The sequence below is a fragment of the Aotus nancymaae genome, unplaced genomic scaffold (genome assembly GCF_030222135.1).
Source record: "Aotus nancymaae isolate 86718 unplaced genomic scaffold, 86718_ANA_hifiasm-v0.15.2.pri h1tg000046l, whole genome shotgun sequence".
NCBI classification, from domain to species: Eukaryota; Metazoa; Chordata; class Mammalia; order Primates; family Aotidae; genus Aotus; species Aotus nancymaae.
The window spans coordinates 29,358,932-29,376,547 of record NW_026988460.1 but is presented as its reverse complement, the minus strand read 5'-3'; the positions used below and the strand labels follow the sequence as shown (position 1 = coordinate 29,376,547).

Below are 17,616 nucleotides of genomic sequence, written 5' to 3'. Positions count from 1 at the left end.
AGCAATTCCACTCCTGGGTATATTTACCAAATGATTGAAACGGACGCAGATTCTTGTACGCTAGTACTCATTGCGGAATTGTTTACAATAGTAAAATAGTAACAGGCAGAAACAACTCAAGTGTCCATCAACAGATGAATGTCTAAACAAAATGTGGTAGGGCCATGCAATGGAATATTATTTAGCATAAAAACGAATGAAGTACTGTTTCATGCTACAACAGGATAAACTTCAAAAACATTAAGCTAAGTGAAATAAGCCAGACACAAAGGTCGTATATGATTCCAATATGTGAAATATCTAGAGTAGACAACTTCACAGCGACAAAGTAGCACAGAATTTGTCAGGAGCTGGGGAGGTAGGGAATTGGGAGTTACTGTTTAATGGGTACGGGGTCTTCCTTTGAGATGATGGAAATAGTTTGACAAGAGGTGGTGGTTGCACAATACTGTGAATGTACTAAATGCCATTGAATTGTACACTTTAAAATGGTTAATTCATGTGAATTCACCTCAATGAACAAGACTCCTGCCCCTGCCCCCCACACACAAAGATGAGCCTAGAATATCTTGTTTGCCAGAAAGCAAGTCAGTGACCAAACAGTGGTGAAGACACTTCAAAATGACCCAGAATCAGCTTGAATTGGTCAAATCAGGGACAATCTGTATTTTATTAACTCAGCAACAGAAAGAAACAAACTACTGGTGTGCACAACAATATAGATTGGTCTCAAATACATCCTGCTAAATGAGCCACTACAGACTACATACCAAGTGATTCTACTTGCAAAACTATAGTGACAGAAACAGACCAGTCATTGCCAGGGGTCAGTACTGAAAGGGAGTGGACTGACTTCAAATAGGCACTAGGGAATGTTTTTGGGGTTATAGAAATTATTCTATCGAATAATTTTTTTGTGGCTACCTCAATAAAGTGGATAGGAAAAAGAACTAGCTGCCCATGATTGAGAGAGACTTCACATTTCTCCATTATTCAGGGAACCCGGCTGCCATGGCTTGCACAACCCAGGTGGCCAGGTGAGTGGAGACTGCCCCTTGACACGGCCCATGTGCTCTCCGGACGCCTGGGCTGCTTCACTCATTAATGTGAGCACGGACCTCCGAGGGTGTCCAAGCAGAAAGAAACTGTGCCTGACTCCTAAACAGGTTACAGGCTAGAGAAGGGGTGAAGCGATACTGGGTGAAGGGCTGTGTCCCGGGAGCCTGAGCCCAAGGCGGCCTGCTAGCATCTGTGGAACAGCATCCTCTTCTCTCTCTGGAAGCCTCTGTGTCCAGTGCAGGAATCCCAGCCCCTCCTAGCCACAGGATGGGCTCTGCTCTCCCTGGCGCCATCGTGTGCTGGCAAAAGGGAACAGCAGAAGCAGATGCGATGGCTCCCGACTTGGCAGGAAGACTGGCTGACCTGGCTTTGGGATTGCAGCCCTTGAGATTTTGAATATCAGAGGGAGGGGGCGGCTGAGCAGGCCCGCATTCTCTTTGATGAGGTACGCGTGGGCTGCGGTGATGAACTGGGTGGGCGAGGGCTGAAACCACCTCTCCCCTCAGATTTTCTGAAGCGTCATTCCCGGCACAGGTGCAAACAAGTTCAGGACGCTTATGACTCCGGTTTAGAGTGCGTCCTTCATAAAACAAACAGAACAAATCCTCTCTGTTCTGTTCAATGTTTCTTACTTTACACTTTTTTTTTTTTTCCACATTACGGTTGTGACCCAGGATTTTGCCTGGGTAATGGAGTTTGCTTTGGGGACAGCAAGAGATCATTCTTCCCTCCTCTCACCACATACAAGGCTACTGGAGAAGGGGGGCAGGGACACCAGATCGTGGGGTTTTGAATCCTGCCCGAAGTTCAACCTGAGGCCTGTGAGTCCACTAAAGAGAAAACTCAAATTGTATATTGTTAAATACAGAGACCAGATTCAAGTTTGGGAGTAGACAGCTGTGTGTGTGGTGGGGGATTTAGTGGGGACCACAGAGGCAGCAGGAGGGACCAACAAGGGAGCCCCTCCCACACTAGAGCATGGTTCATAGCTGTAGGAGCAGGGACATTTGATATCGTTGACAGCTTTTACGTGTGAAGTCCTCTTGTGACCTGAAAGTTTCCAGCCCTGTGCCATAGCCTGTGGTGGAAGCTGTGTCCCCTGGAGGCAGAGGGTGGTCCTGAGTCCTGGCCTCATCTCCATGGAGGGGATGAGAGCAGGGTACCAGCTCTGGAGTCAGGTAGCTGTGCAAGAAGACGTGAGTGCAGCCCCTTTCCCCAAACACCAGAGGAAGGGGCCTTGAGAAGCCCAGACTTGTTCCTTCAGGGCAGCAGCTCTCCAGTACGGACAGCTGGGCTGCCTTTGCACTTGACTGGGCCATCCTTGGTATGCTGGTGGTGATTCGAGGGGTTACAAGAAAGCAGAGCCCCGGGTGCCCACAGGTGCATCCAAGGTGCTGCAGGAAGAAATGCAGACTGCTCGACTGTGAGGCTAGTCTGTCTTTCAAATGCCTGAGGTTAGAAATGCCCTTCAAACTGGCACATGGAGATGGTGTGTTAGTCAGCACCCACCTGCTGCAACAAAGACACCTCCAATGCAGTGGCCCCCAAACACAGAAGCTGGCACCTCCCTTTCCTAACCCTCTAAAGATGAGCAGCCCAAGTTGGTGGGACTGTGCCCAGTGAGGTCACTCAGTAGCCCTGGTCCTTCCTTGTGGTTCGCCTCTCCCTGAGTACATGGTCCTGAGTCCTGGCTTCATCTCCAGAGCAGAGAAACTGAGGAAGGAAGCTTCCCTTTTAAGAACTTGAAGTGGAAGCTGCAACATCACGTCTTGAACCTAGTCACATGGTTGGCAGCCATGCTAGCTTAAAGGGACATTGGACATGTGGTCTAGCTGGCACTGTATGCCTAGCAGAGACTTTCCTCCTAAAAGGAAGAAGTGGAAACTGGCTTCAGCAGGAACTGGCAGGAAGCTCTTCTAAAGCGATGAGGGGCCTGTTCTCTAAGCAGATTGGTCTTTGGTTTCCCAGCAGACCAGTGACTAGAGGGTCCCGACCAGTGCTGGTGCTACCTGTCCAGCAGAGCAGAGCGAGCCCAGACAGAGCAGAAGCTGGTTCTGGACAGGCCCTTACTGCTTTGGGTCCTGCAGCCAGGCTGGTTGGGGGACCATACCCTGAAGCACACGAGCTGGGTGCTCCCACCTGTCTGCACCCTCTGGCAGGGTGGGTGCGGGCCCTGAGCCCTGCTCTGCTCCTGCAGCTCATGTCCTGCCTAGTCCCATCACGTTTGGATACCAAGTACAGGCATCTCCCTTCTCAGTGCCCAACTCCACTGCCACCCCATGGTCACACAGGAGGCCACCATAGCTGTGTGCCCTGCCAGGCCCTTCCCCAGCAAGCTGAGAAAATGGCCCCTCCTGGGGTGAGGGGAGCCGGAACGTTTACCTCACCGCCCAAGGGGCCAGGGTGTGAGCCAGGCAGGAATTGGACAGTCTTGCTACATGAAGCACAGCAGCCCAGCCTGCCCTGCAGAGGGCACCAGGGGTGGCCAGAGAGCAGGAGAGTGGAGGTCAAGGCTGGAGTCCTGCTAACAAGTCCCAGAGGTCGTCTCCAGGGACACAAAGCAGGTGAAGGAGGGTTGGTGGGGGGTGTCTGCAGGAGCAAACAGAACCTCCAGCACAACTGCCTTGCTTCAGGAATGACTTTTCTGACTCAAGCTCAGCAGAGGCAGGTGCATGGTGTGCTATCCCCTGCCCTGCCACACGCTGGGGCAGGCGCTCTCTGCTGCTCACCAAAACCAAAGGCCAGGCACTCTGCACCTACTGTCTCAGGCCGTGCCTGTCAACACCCTCCTGCTCGCTGGCCAGTGGTGACAGTCCCATCCTTCTCAGGGGAGTGCTATTCTCAAATGGGATGTATGGGTGTTTCGAACTCAGAACTCGCATTTCACTGTTTGTATTTGGTACATTATTTTATACACGTAATGTGTACATGTGGTCTAAAGAGACAAGAATCCCTAAGAGGCTCACACAAAATACCTCTGCTCTCTGAACAACCTTCCCCTTCCCCGAGGTCCCTTTCCCAGCGGCAGTGGTGTTTGTCTGATTTGGTGTTTCTCCTTGCTAAGACATTGGGTGTAGCTGCCCTGGCTTCCTCCATATGAGAGATCATCCACTGATACCTGTTGTGGGAGATGAAGACTCAGCCGCTACAAACCAACCTCTGTGTGCTGTCTCATCCCCTAAAGCAGTTCCAGGAGAACTTCTGGTTAAATCAGTGTTGATCACTCACATTTCATGCCTGGGCAAACATCCTTTCTCATGGCTGGCTCTGCCTTACCCTCCACTTCCCCAGGGCCAGGAACTGTTTCTTGCTGCCCAGGCTCTCCAGCAAGACCTTATGCCTTCTCCTGGCTGGAGGGTACAGACCTGGCTGGCAGTGCCCTGGAGATCTTCATTAGTCTCTTAATCTCTTCCAGGGGGCTGAGGATCCCTGTCCAAAAACCTTGTCTCCATATTCCAGAGAGGACGCCTCCGCAGTGGTGCCGGAGCAACAGCAAGGGCCTGGGGGTGGGGTGGGACTGCCTCTCCACAGCCAGCCCCATGCCCCATCGCGCCCTAACAGGCTCCGATGGCATCTGTCATTCAGCTTTCAGCTCTGGCTGCCCAAGCCTCCTCTCACTCAGGTCCCTCGTCCGGCTCTGACTTCCAGAGGTCAGCTGCTGCAGTCTCCTGTCCTCACATCCTTCTGGGTCTGTGCTTTTGTGCTGCTGCAATCTGAGAGGATATCCCGCTGCAATCTGAGAGGACTTTTGGTAGACAGTATTATTAAGTTTGTTTTCGATCCACCTTCTTAACCCAGAGTTCCACTTTATCTTACATATCTTTTCTTCTGTGCCATTATTATTATAATTCCTTTCTGTTTAAGGTAGTAAGACTGGTTTCCTTTTTCAGTAGTTGTAAACCAAAAAGTATCTGAGACAGGTCCAATCAATTTAGAAGTTTACTTTGCCAAGGTTAAGGACACATCTGGGAGACAGGTCTGTGCCTTTCTCCAAATGTTATTTTAAGAGCTTCAATATTTAAAGGGGAAAAGTCAGCTGGAGGGGACACAGGGAAGGTATGGTCTCAATACTGAATCCACGTTACAAGAGAAAAGGAGCAGGTAGGGGAATGGTCAATTATGTGTTCATCTTGTGCTCACTATAAGATAAGGTGAATATGGAGTGAAGATCTTTAACTTATATCTGTCACTATCCGCTTAGGAACAAAAGGAAAGGCAGCTTCCTGCATGATGCAGCTTTCAGCTTAATTTTTTCCTTTCAGTACAGTGAATTGGGATCCCAAGTTTCTATTTTCCTTTGTAAATCAAAAATAAAATTCTAAGGCTCCCCAACCATTTGAATGCACCCTTCCTCTCCACCAGGGCATTTCAAAGTTAACCAGAAAAGCTGGTTTAGGCCATGATGGGAAGGGAGCATTGGACATGCTTCATCATACCATCTTCCTGTTAGCAGCGGTGGCAACAGGAAGGTCCATATGGGTTTGCAGCAAACTCAGTTCTTGCCTCCTCAGAAAGAATTCAGCCGAGGGGCATAAGGCAAAGGGAGAGAGGGAGGCCAGTTTGGAGCAGGAGTGAAAGTTTACTAAAAGGTTTATATACTTTTTATAAAGGTTTACAGCAGGAATGACAGGAAGTAAAGTACACTTGGAAGAGGGTAAGCAGGCGACTTGAGCAATCAAATGCATGGTTTTACCACTGACTTGGGGCTTATGTGTTGGCAGGCTCCGGGAGGGTTGCATCCCTTGTCCCCTGATTCTTCCCTTGGGGCGGGCTGTCTGCATGCGAAGTGGATGTCTGCCAGAATTTGGAAGGGGCCACAGGTGTGGTGTGTTTAACTGAAACTGTGCGCATGCTCACTTCAGGTGTTCTTCCCTCACCTGTTAAGTATTTAAACTCCACCGTTTTGCCTCTTAGTGCACATGCTTGAGCCCACTCGCCCAACTCCTGAGACCTTAGAGGGAAGTTGCTGATCACTAGCCTCAGATTGTATCTATCTATTGGAAGACTGCCTTTTCCTGGCACTGGATGCAACTAATTATTATTTTAGAGAGACAGTTTAACAACTGCGTGACCTTCACCTGATGGTGGCCTGACATTCCCCGAGGGGGGCCTCTCCTGCCATGCTCATGTCTGACTACTTACCTATAACATTCCCTTTTGGATTTCAGGAAAAGCTGACCAGCCTTAACATCAACACAGACCTTTAGTGTGGTAAGAAACATGTATAGTCTATTCTCTCTGAAGCCTGCTACCTGGAGGCTTCATCTGCACATAAAAAGTTTGGTCTCCACAATCCCTTATCATCATAAACCAGATATTCCTTTCTACTGATCCCATGTCTTTAGATAATAACTCTTTCAAACAATTACCAATCAGAAAATTTTTAAATCTACCTATAATCTGAAATCCCCTCTGTACATCTTACATGTTTTTGGTTGATGTCTCATGTCTCCCTAAAATGTGTAAAACTAGGCTGTGTCCCGACCACCTGGGGCACATGTTCTCAGGATCTCACGGGCCATTGGTCATCCGTATTTGGCTCAGAATAAATGGCTTCAAATATTTTACACTTTGACTCTTTTCATTGATACCTTTTACATAGTAATATTAAGTTTCCATTTAAAATACATGTATTTAAGTACATATTTATAAAATGTGAGTTGATTTATAAAAATATTACCAGGTAAACAGCATAGGTGAAAAGTGACTGGAAGAAATCAGGAATGATGGAAATTTGGGAAACACAGCACTTAAGGAATTTTAAAGTTCCTTAGAAATTTCTGAAATTTAATAACTATTAAATTTTGTAAATATTAAGTAAGTAAAGAGAGATACCTCAATCTCCAAATTTGTTTAATCCGAAAAACCCACATGATCATCTTAGTAGACTCAGAAAAGCTTCTGACAAAATCCAACGCTCTTTAGATGATAAAAACTCTCAGTAAACAAGGAATAGAAAGGAACATCCTCAACTCAACAAAGAGTGTCTGTAAAAATTCCACAGCAAACAGAACATCCAGTGACGGAAGACTGAATTCCTTCCCTGGGATTGGGAGGAAGGCAAGGGTGTCTGTTCTGGCCACTTCCACTCAACATTACACTGGAGGTTCCAGCTCGTGTACCCAGGCAGAAGGAAACAATCCTGTCCAGGTTGGAAAGGAAGGAGTACAATTATGTTTATTTGCAGATGACAGGATCTGGTATCTAGAAAAGTTTAAAGAATTCATAAGAAAAAGTACTAGAACTAATAAAACTAGTTTGGCAAGATTGCAAGATGTAAGATTAATATACAAAAATCAAGTGTACTCCTATATACTAGCAATGAGCAATCCAAAAATGAAATTAAGAAAATTTCAATCACAAAAGCATCAAAAAGAATAAAATTTAAGTTTAACAAAGTATAAGACTTGTACCCTGAAAACTACAATACATTGCTGAGAAAACTTTAAAAAGCTCTACATAAATGGAGAGACATCCATGTTCACACATACTGAAATTTCATCAAGATACTCTCAAAGTGATCTATATATTCAAGGCAACCCCTACCAAAATCCCAGAACTGATGAGCTGATCCTAAAATTTATATGGAAATACAAAGAATCTAAAATAGCCAAAACAATCCTGGAAAAGGATGAAATAGAAGGATTCACACTTCCCACTTTCAAAATGTAATACCAGGTTACAGTAATGAAGACAGATAGTGTGTTACTGGCATAAGAATCACCAATGGAACAGAATTAAGATTCCTTCTGAACTTACATTTATGACCAACTGATTTTTGACATGGGTGGCGTGCAATTAAATGTGGAAAAGGCAATCTTTCAAGGGTACTCTGTCCAATGGTACTGGGACAATTAAATATATGCAGGCAAAAAAAAAAAATGAACTTAAAAGCTTACTTCACAACATACACAAAAATTACCAAAAATAGATCATAGACTTAAATATAAGAGCTAAAACTATAAAACTTCTAGAAAAAAAAATGAGAAAACCTTTATGATTTTGCATTAGGCATAGTTCTTAGATAAGACACCAAAATCACAATCCAAAAAGAGGAAAAAACTGACAGACTTTATCAAAATTATAATTTTTGTGCTTCTAAAGATACCATTATGAAAGTGAAACAACAAGCCACAAATGGGGAGGAAATATTTTCTAATCAGTAAATAATTGGTATGCAAATAATATAAAGAGTTCTTATCACCCAATAATAAAACAAACAACCCAGTTAAAATATGGACAAAAGATCTGAAAAGACATTTCACCAAAGAAGGTATATGACTGGCTGAGAAGTACCTAAAAGGCCCTCAATATTGTTGGTCATTAAAGAAATGAAAACTAAAAGCTCAGGGACATACCACTCTATACTCACTAAGGCCTATTATAAAGAATTATTGCTGAGGATGTGGAAAAACTAGAAATTTCATACATAGCTAGTGGAAACATAAAATGGTTTAGCTGCTTTGGAAAATAGTTTAGCAGCTTCTCAAACAGTTAAATATAAACTGACCATACAACCCAGTCTCTCTCTCTTTTCATTCCTATTTATTTATGAGACAGAGTCTCACTCTGTCACCCGGGCTGGAGTGCAATGGCATGATCTCAGCTCACTGCAGCCTCTGCCTCCCAGGCTCAAGCAATTCTCCCACCTCAGCCTCCCAAGTAGCTGGGACCACAGGGGCACATACCACAGGGGTTTCACTATATTTCCCAGGCTGGTCTCCAAGTCCTGGGATCAAGCTATCCTCCTGTCTTGGCCTCCCAAAGCACTGGGATTACAGCCCTTCCTGTATTTCTTGCAAGAGAAATGAAAACAGAAACATACAGGTTTCTGTAGTCTCTTTATCCACAGGCACAACTGCTTAAAGAAACCAGACAGCCCTGTTGCCAGAGTTTCAAGACCCTTCCCTGAATACCAGAGGAAGATAAGAAGGCAGAAACCCGTGTAGTCCAGAGCAGGGGCCTGACTGAGGCATCCTAATGCTGAAGTCCCTGCCCCTAAAGGAAGACAAGGCCATCAGGTGTCCCATCCCTGTGAAGCCTGAGCCCCACCCTGTGCAGGCGTCCTGGCCTCGCCCTTGCAACTCCACAGCACCTGCCCGCCTGGGGAGAAGCTGCTGTAGGGCAGAGCTCCACTTTCCACTTCCTGGCAGTGAGTCCTGACATCTGACTGCCTTACCAGTTGGCCAAGGTAGGGTAGGGAAGGGATGCAGTTACTGGTGGCACGTTCACAGCAGCCTTGGTAACAGCCAAACAGTAGAAACAGACCAGTCCACCAAGCGCTGCATGGGCAAATCCAGTGTGCTATTCAGTACTCCTCCTACTGAAATACTATTCAGCCACATAAAGGAACTCAGCACTGATCCACGCTCCAATGTGCATGAACCTTGAGGACACTTTGCTCAGTGAAAAAGCCAAATGCATAAAATCAACACACTTTGTTGACTGCATTTGTATGAAATGTCCAGAATAGGCAAACCTTTATAGACACAAAATAGAACACTAGCCTCCTGGGGCTAGGGTGGGAACAGGGATCACCCAGCAAGGGGCACAAGGGTTTCCAGGGGATGACAGAAACGTTCCAACATTTGGACTGTGGTTGACTTATACACTGAGAACAAGGAGAATTTTATAGTATGTAAATTACACCTCAAAAAATTTGTTAACATTTTTATTCAATCAAAAATATCAGCTGGGATATAAATTTCCCTTTGCCTAGATTCAAAGGCTCACAAAGTAGGGGAAGCCATGTGCAGGTGCCTGGGGCTAAAGAGGAAGGCTGGGCACTTCCACATCTGCAGAGGAAACCATACACCAGCTCTGTTAAAATCCTGTATTAAAGCCACACACACTCACTGGAGAGTACATATGTTGAGACATCCTAGTGCACCACCCTAAGGGGCACAGCATCCTAGTCGGACAGGGAAGCATGAGGCCTGGAGCCAGAAAAGCTCCAAGGAGACCCACTCTGCGGCCACCTGCTCTGGGCTGCTCCTCGCCTCCCCAGTACCCCAGCTCCTCTGTAAGAAGAGCACAGGCACCTGGGAGGGACAAAGGAGACAGCACAGGCCAGATGCTGGGTGCTGCACCTGGAGCTCAGTGCCACTCAGGGACCCACGGGTGAAGGGCTGGGCTGAGAAGAGGGCAGGAGGATGGGGAGGAGGAGCAGTGAGGGGCGTTTCACACCTCACTTTCCAGCTGTTCATATGCACCCACAATAGTAGTGATTATGCTGTTATGGTGGCTTTTTCCACTTACCACTGGAACATGTCCCTTTCTGCTGTTATTAAATGTTGTCCACAAACACTGATGTGTCCAGCTCGGGGAGCCTTCTTGTTAGCCCCTCCAAGGGCAGGGGCTGAAGTCACCAGGGCAGGAGGACCTTGTTCTGCACTAACTGCACATCACTGCCATTGTGTGCCCAGCAGCTGTTCTCCTAGGGTTAGAGGTTTTTTCTACATAATTCATTAAACTCTTTTCAACAAGTATTTATTGAACACCTACAAAGAGTCACGGAGTGTACCAGGAGCTGGGAATGCAGTGATGAGCAAACCAGACACAGGCCCTGCTCCCAGGCAGTGTGCAGCCTCCTGGGGGAGGCAGACTGGAACCAAATAACCAGGAAGGAAATTTTCTGTTGGTGGGGGCTGAGAACAGGTTGATTAGATAAAGGGGAGGGGACAGAGCTGCAGGCAGAGAAAGTGCAGAGTTGGCTGGCTGCACACCTGGCTGGAGAGCAGGGAGCTGGGGGTAGCTGGAAGATGGGCCTCCACCCCCCAGGGCAGGGCCATGAGCCATGCTAGGGACTTCAGTCTGTGGCATCAGAGTACTGGTGGTCATTTACACAGGCTCGAAGTCAAGATTCACCACTACCAGCGCATGACCTTAGAGGCATTACTCTCTTGCCTCAGTTTCCTCACCTGTCAAATGGGAGCAATGGTAGTGGCAGGGAGGAAGAAATGGCTGTGGAGGTCCTCAGACGGTAGTTGCATACCGGGAGGCTGGGTGGGTGTTTGCTGTTCTTATGCATCCCACAAGAAACAGGGCATCTTTAAAAGGTTTTAAGCAGGAGAGTATCATCATCAGATTTGCGGACATGGGAAGGACAGATGGGAGGGGATGGACATGACAGGGGGACTTAGGATGTGGAATTGAGACAGTCGGATGTGGAGGGGAGGCAAAGGAAATGTCAAGGACGAGCCTCTGCTGGGGCAGCATAGAGGTACCAATTGCTGAGATGCGGGTCTTAGATGTGGTATGTGCTGGGAGGTGGGGTGCCTGCTGGGAGCTATGGCCTAGATGGGTGGCTGGGGGACAACAGTGCCCGAGGACGACTCTGGGCTGTGGAGCAGGAGGGGCCGGGGTCTCTGCCTCCGCATTGCTGGCCTTCCTGGTGTAGGGTTGCCCATGCTTCTGGGATGGTTAGCATCCCTGGCCTCTCCCAGCCAAATGCCAGTGCAGCTCCCCACTCCCCAGCTGTGGTGACCAAAATGTCTCTGACATTGCCAAGTGTCCCTGGGGGGGAAATCACAACTGCAGTTGGGATGCAGTGTTCTAGGTCTCAAGGCCACCCAACACCCAGAGGGCAGCCCTGCACTCCAAGCCTGCCCTCCCCGACACACTGGGCTGAACCCGCCAGCCCCTGGGCCCTGTCTTCAGAAGACCATCCTCAAAGTGCCAGCCCACCCACGAGCCCCCACACTACCATCCCATAATGCTCTGCCTCCCCCTGAGTGACCTCCACAGGCTCCACTCCCCAAGCCTTCTGCTGTGCACCAGGAACTGCTCTCCTGGTGGGGAAGGCAGCCACACGCCCATGTCCTCACCTCATCTCCCGGTGCCCTGCCCCTTGCCCTGGGCAAAGCCTGGCCTGACCTGCCTGGTTCTGGGCAGCGGCTAAGGTATCCACACACAAAATCAACATACAACCCAGTGCCAGGGCCCCATGATCCTTGAGTGGGCACCCCTGGAGAGCTGCACCTGGAGGAAGAGAGGCCTGGGCTGTGGCCCCCCGCTGCCTGGGGCTCTGTGCTTCGTGCTGTGTGACCCTGGACAGACCCTTCGCCTCCTGAACCTCAGTCTCCTCAAATGGAGGCTGGGACTAAGCCATGCCTCCTGGCAGGGTTGTTGTGGAGTTAAAGACGGCATACTTGCTAGATGAGTCACTTGCAACGCACATCAAAGGTCTGAAGGGGGAAGGGCTCTGGTGACGCCCAAACTGCCCTCAGGCAGTCCTTGTATACCTGTGCCCTCCCAGGGAATGGGTTCCAGCCCTGGCCACCTTTCTAGGTGCTCGATCACACTGCTTCCTCTAGGGTCTCTCCCTTGTGATCTCAGCAATAGTCACAACCACATTTCACCTTGACAAACATACAGCAGGAACCAGCCAGAGGAGAAGGGGCTCGCGGAGAGTTCTCACCCCGCTCACATGCCCTGCTCCTCTCTGTAGGCCGGACCCAGCCACTGCTAGATCTGGAGTTCTGTCTAGCTGTGTCCTCCCCTTTGCACACTCGGCCTGCACTAACCGCAGCAAAGAAGCAGCCTTGTGTGACACCCCTGACACTCCCCTTGGTGGTCCCCATTGGCTTGGCTCTGTGATCAGCAGCATGCCAGCCTCTTCTCCATCGTCTCCCTGTCTTGTGTGTGGTGGTATCTCCTGTTCTCCCTCAAACCAAGGGCTAAGGTGGGCAGTCCCTGATCACAGGCTGGCATCCTGGGTTCAGAAGACAGACTGCCTGGGTTCAAACCCTTACTAACTAACCCTTACTGCTTACTAACTCTGGGCCTTGGGCAAGTTTTACAAATCTGCATCTGTTTCCTGTGTGTCTCATGGAGCTGACAATTAAATACAGCACCTGCCTAAGGGAGCTGCAGTGCAGGTTAAATGAGATCCACAGAAAATGTGCCTGGCACAGAGCTCAATATATCAGTGCTATTGTTGTTGATTTTAAAAGCAGTTTTCCTGGTATTTTACCATAAAACATATGGACTAGTGTGAGCCATTCTGCTATTTCCCATGATAAGAAAATGCAAGCTCTGCCCTCCACAGGTAAGGTATGGGACGGCTAACCAGGCCCCTGGGGTCGGCTGCCCACTGAACAGCTTGAAGCCCAGCACTCAGGGTGTTAGTGACTCTCACTGCTGGGGCTTCTCAGAAAAGGTGACAGGACTCAGGAGTGAGAGGATGGCCACTGACACATAGCTGCAAACCAAAGGGCTAGGACTCTTCTATGAAACCCAGGGCTCTGTAAGAGCAATTTATGTGAAACATGGTATTTCTGGCAAGTAAACATTTGCTGAACAGAGGAAGTCACAGGAAATCCCTAATCCTGCCTTAATGAGACAAACAATCTGCTTAAGTGACAAAATGATTGTTTGTTTTTAACCCACCAGAGAGCTGAGAATGCAAACAAAAACAAAAGCAAAACAAAGGCAGACTCAAATAAATCCCAGAAAGCGACAAGCCTGCTCAGAAGGAGGCCGGAAGTTGCTTTCTTCCAGGTAAAGTGCTGGAGGTGGAGGAGCCCATTGTGGATGGGGAGGAGAAACCAGCCACACTCACAGCAGACCACACAGGAGTGGGTGTGTGTATTTCAATGCCCAGGAGCCCCAGCCAGGGACAGGTCGGCACCCACTCACCCTGGTTCTCCACCCACACACAGAGTAGAACAGAACTGAGAGGTATCCCTCCAATGCAGTGAAGGCTGGAGGCATGCCGCATGGTGAAAGGGGACCCCAGAGGCAGCACTGGAGAGCAACAAGAAAGCCTGAGCAGTCCCCAGGGCTCAGGGCTATCATTAAGGCAAAGAAAGGTCTCCTATGGTCAGATGCAGGGTACAGGCTGGAAAGCATGAAGACTGTTGGAGTCTTTCCAGTGCTGAGATCCTAAGTCCTGTCGATGGGTCAGTCCTGATCACACCTTCAAGACGTGAGGTTTATGGAGAAGAGTCTGACTAGAACTGCAAAAAAAGCCCAGCCCAGCTTGGCTACATTTGGGAGGACTGAGTCACCCATGCTAACACGTGGGCAGAAAAGGAGAAACACTCTTTTCTGGGGGTAAATGTTATTTTTTCAGCCTCTACTTGAGGCAGTGAAAATCACTAACACCCTGAGTGCTGGGCTTCATGCTGTTCAATGGGCAGCCAACCCCAGAACCCTGGATGGCTCTCCTCTACCTTACCTGTGGAGGGCAGAGCCTGCATTTTCTTCAGCCCGTCCTTTAATACATAATGCCTGAAGGTGCAAACTTAGGAGACATGAGAAAAAAAAGAACATTTAACTCATCAAGAAGAGAGAACTGTTCAATAAAAGAAGACAGGGATGACCAAGGTGCTGGGAACAGACAGGGGCTATAGAACTCGGATAAACATGTTAAACAGTCTAAAGGAAAAGGTAGATGTTATGCAAGAATAGAGGGGGAATTTGAGCAGGTAAATGAAAATACTACAAAGAACCTACAGAAATGCTAGAAATGAAACACACAATTCGTAAATGAAGAAGTCACTTAATAGTTTTAACATAAGATTAGATGTAGCAGAAGAAATAATCAGTGAACCTGAAGACAGGCCAATATATCCAAACTGAATTATAATTATCCAAAAAGAAACATGAAGAGGAAAATACTGAAAATCTGAGATAAGTAGGACAGTAAGAAGTTTAACACATCTGCAACTGGATTTCTAGGAGAGATAGTATGGACAGAAGAAACATTTGAAGGGGTAACAGCTGAGAATTTTCCAAAATTGGCAATAAGACATCAACCTACAAATCCAAAAGCTCAGTAAAGCTCAAGCAGGATGAGTACAAAGAAAAGTATCTATAGGTACATAAGAGCCCAACTGCTGAAAATTAAAAATAATGAAAACTCTTAAGAGCAGGCAGAGAATGTGAAAAAGATACATTACATAAGAGGAAAACAACAAGGGTGACAGCTGATGTCTCATCAGTAACAACAGAACAAGAAGATGAAGGAACTGCATCCTTAAAGTGCTGAAAGGGGGGAAAAGTCAAATTAGACTTCTCTATCCAGCAGAAATAGCCTTCAAAAATGAAATAAAAGCATTTACAGATAGACAAAGCTGAGGAAATCAGTCTCTATCAGACCTGTGAGAAATGTTAAAACAAGTTCTTCCGGCTGAAGCCCCAAACAGATAAAACTTAGTTGAGGTGTTTTCATTTGTTTCTTGAGGACTTTTTTTCCCACTTAAAACATAAATGAAAAATGGCTTAACTTCCTAGAAATCAAAATGAAAATATGGGTCCTAGCATTGAGTCAAAAGAGATGTCTGGCCATGAGGGGAGTGGCTAGGTGGCCCAGAGAGCCATGCAGAGGGCAGCAGGGAAGCAATATGAGATCTGAGAGTTCCAGGAGAAGCAGACAGATACAACAGCAACCTGTAGCATTAAGTGACTCAAAAGTAGATGGGGCAAACCCCTATTCTCCCAATAAGCCAGAGGTGCATTCTGGGACATCTGTCCAAGCTGGGGAATGACTCGAGTCCTGGCTCTTTATATTGAGGATCACGACCAGAACAGACAGCAGAGAAGTTAGGCCTGAGGGCTTTTTCTGAACAGCTGTAAAACCCACAGCATGGTCTTTGATCACTCTGAGACTTCCATCAGTAGAAGAAATACTAAGCGAGGATAGGTCTCTGCCTTTAAATATGTATGCCTTTCAAACTTAGTGTTTATTTTTTACGGCAATTTTAATGAACAAAACGTGGCAGAAAAATTAAACCCCTCCAAAAATAGTAAAATGTTCTGATCACATGAAATATAAACTGAGTCCTACCTATGAATTTATTAACATTATTTCCTGCTACCTTGATAAAGTGGAAAAAGAATCAACAGGCTGAGGTGTGAAACATGACTCCGCAAGAGGGCCACTCTCCCTGTGGACACAGTTTCCTCATCTGTATTTCGCAGTGTTGTTGAGATGGTTAGATGTATGTACAAAACAAGCGTGACTCCAGCTTACCGCAGAATATTCATTCCCTTCACTGTAAATGACAAAAATAATCTGTACAGCTGACTGTTTACCTGTACCTGGTATTCCCAGTCAATTATAAACTCTTTGAGGGTGAAGACCATACATAATTCCCTATGCAGGACTGAGGCTTGTGATGATTTTATGAGGTGGTATATGTGATTTCTTTAAGCTATAAGTCAGTGTGTTCATTTAATACCATTGACAGCCTTAGCTAGTCCCATGCTGTGGTGTTAGGAAATCACCCGTTTATTCAGCCATTGTTGGGACACAAGACACAAGTACAATTTATCATTATTTTATTCTAAAGTTCATAATTTTTGTATGTTATCTAATAAATCTTTGTCTACACTAAGATCATGAAGGTTTTCTCCTATGTTTTCTTCTAGAAGTTACAAACATAACTTGGAAACATTGGGGACTTGGTTCCAGACGACCACAATAAAGTAAGTATCACAATAAAGGGAGTCACATGATTTTTTTTGGTTTCTCAATGCATATAAAAGTGATGTTTATACTATACTGTAGTCTATTAAGTGTTATGTCTAAAAAACAATGTACATAATTAAAAATACTTTCTTGTTAAAAAATGCTAATAATCATCTGAGACTTCAGCAAGTCACAATCTTTTTGCTGATGGAGGGTCTTACCTACCTCCATGTTGATGGCTGCTGACTGATAGGGTGGTGGCTGCTAAAGACTGGGGTGGCTGTGGCAATTTCTTAAAACAAGACAATGAAAGTTGTCACATCGACTGACTCTTTCACAAAAGGTTTCTCTGTAGCATGTGATGCTGTTTGATAGCATTTTACCCATAGTAGAACTTCTTTCAAAATTGGTGTCAGTCTTCTCAAACTCTGCTGCTGCTTTATCAACTAAGTTTATAACCCTATTCTAAGTCCTGCTATTATTTAAAAAATGTTCACAGCATCTTCACCAGGAGTAGATTCTATCTCAAGAAACCACATTCTTTGTTCATGCGTAAGAAGCAATTCTTCCTTCATTCAATATTGATCATGAGATTGCAGCAATTCAGTCACATCTTCAGGCTCCACTTCTAATTCTAATTCTCTTGCTGTTTCTATCATATCTGCAGTGACTTCCTCCACTCAAGTGTTGAATCCTTCTGAGTCATTCATGAGGGTTGGCATCAACTTCTTCTAAACTCCTGTTAATGTTTACTCTGATCTCCTCCCATGAATCATGAATGTTCTTAATGGCGTCAGAATGGTGAATCCCTTTCAGAAAGCTTTCAATATACTTTGCCCAGATCCATCAGAGAGATCACTATCTATGGCAGCTATAACCTTATTAAATGTGTTTCTGAAATAGTAAGACTTGAAATTCAAAATTACTCCTTGATCCATGGGATCCATGGATGTTGTGTTAGCAGACATGAAAACAACATTCATCTCCTTGTACATTTCCAGGAGAGCTTTTGGGTGGCCAGGTGCATTGTCAATGAGCAGTATTTTTTTTTTTTTTTTTAAGACAAGAGGGTCACTCTGTCACCCAGGTTGGAGTGCAGTGGCATGATCTTGGCTTACTGCAACCTCTGCCTCCCGGGTTCA

At 46.5% G+C, this 17,616-nt stretch overlaps 2 protein-coding genes across 2 annotated transcripts in view; both read right to left on the bottom strand.

The window, feature by feature from the left end:
- Positions 1-637: 637 nt before the first annotated feature.
- LOC105733388 (putative uncharacterized protein TXNRD3NB) lies at positions 638-4,918 on the bottom strand (the record flags this gene model as incomplete). Its single annotated transcript, XM_012475781.2, is given in 3 exon segments — positions 638-4,482; positions 4,485-4,556; positions 4,591-4,918. Coding segments are annotated over 3 exon segments (603 nt in total), but the record flags the coding sequence as incomplete, so codon positions are not given.
- Positions 638-17,616, bottom strand: part of TXNRD3 (thioredoxin reductase 3) — a 61,603-nt gene continuing 44,624 nt past the window's right edge. Inside the window, exon 17 of the mRNA XM_064362109.1 lies at positions 638-4,804. The gene's annotated coding sequence lies outside the window, so the exon portion shown is untranslated. The remainder of the gene's footprint in view (positions 4,805-17,616) is intronic.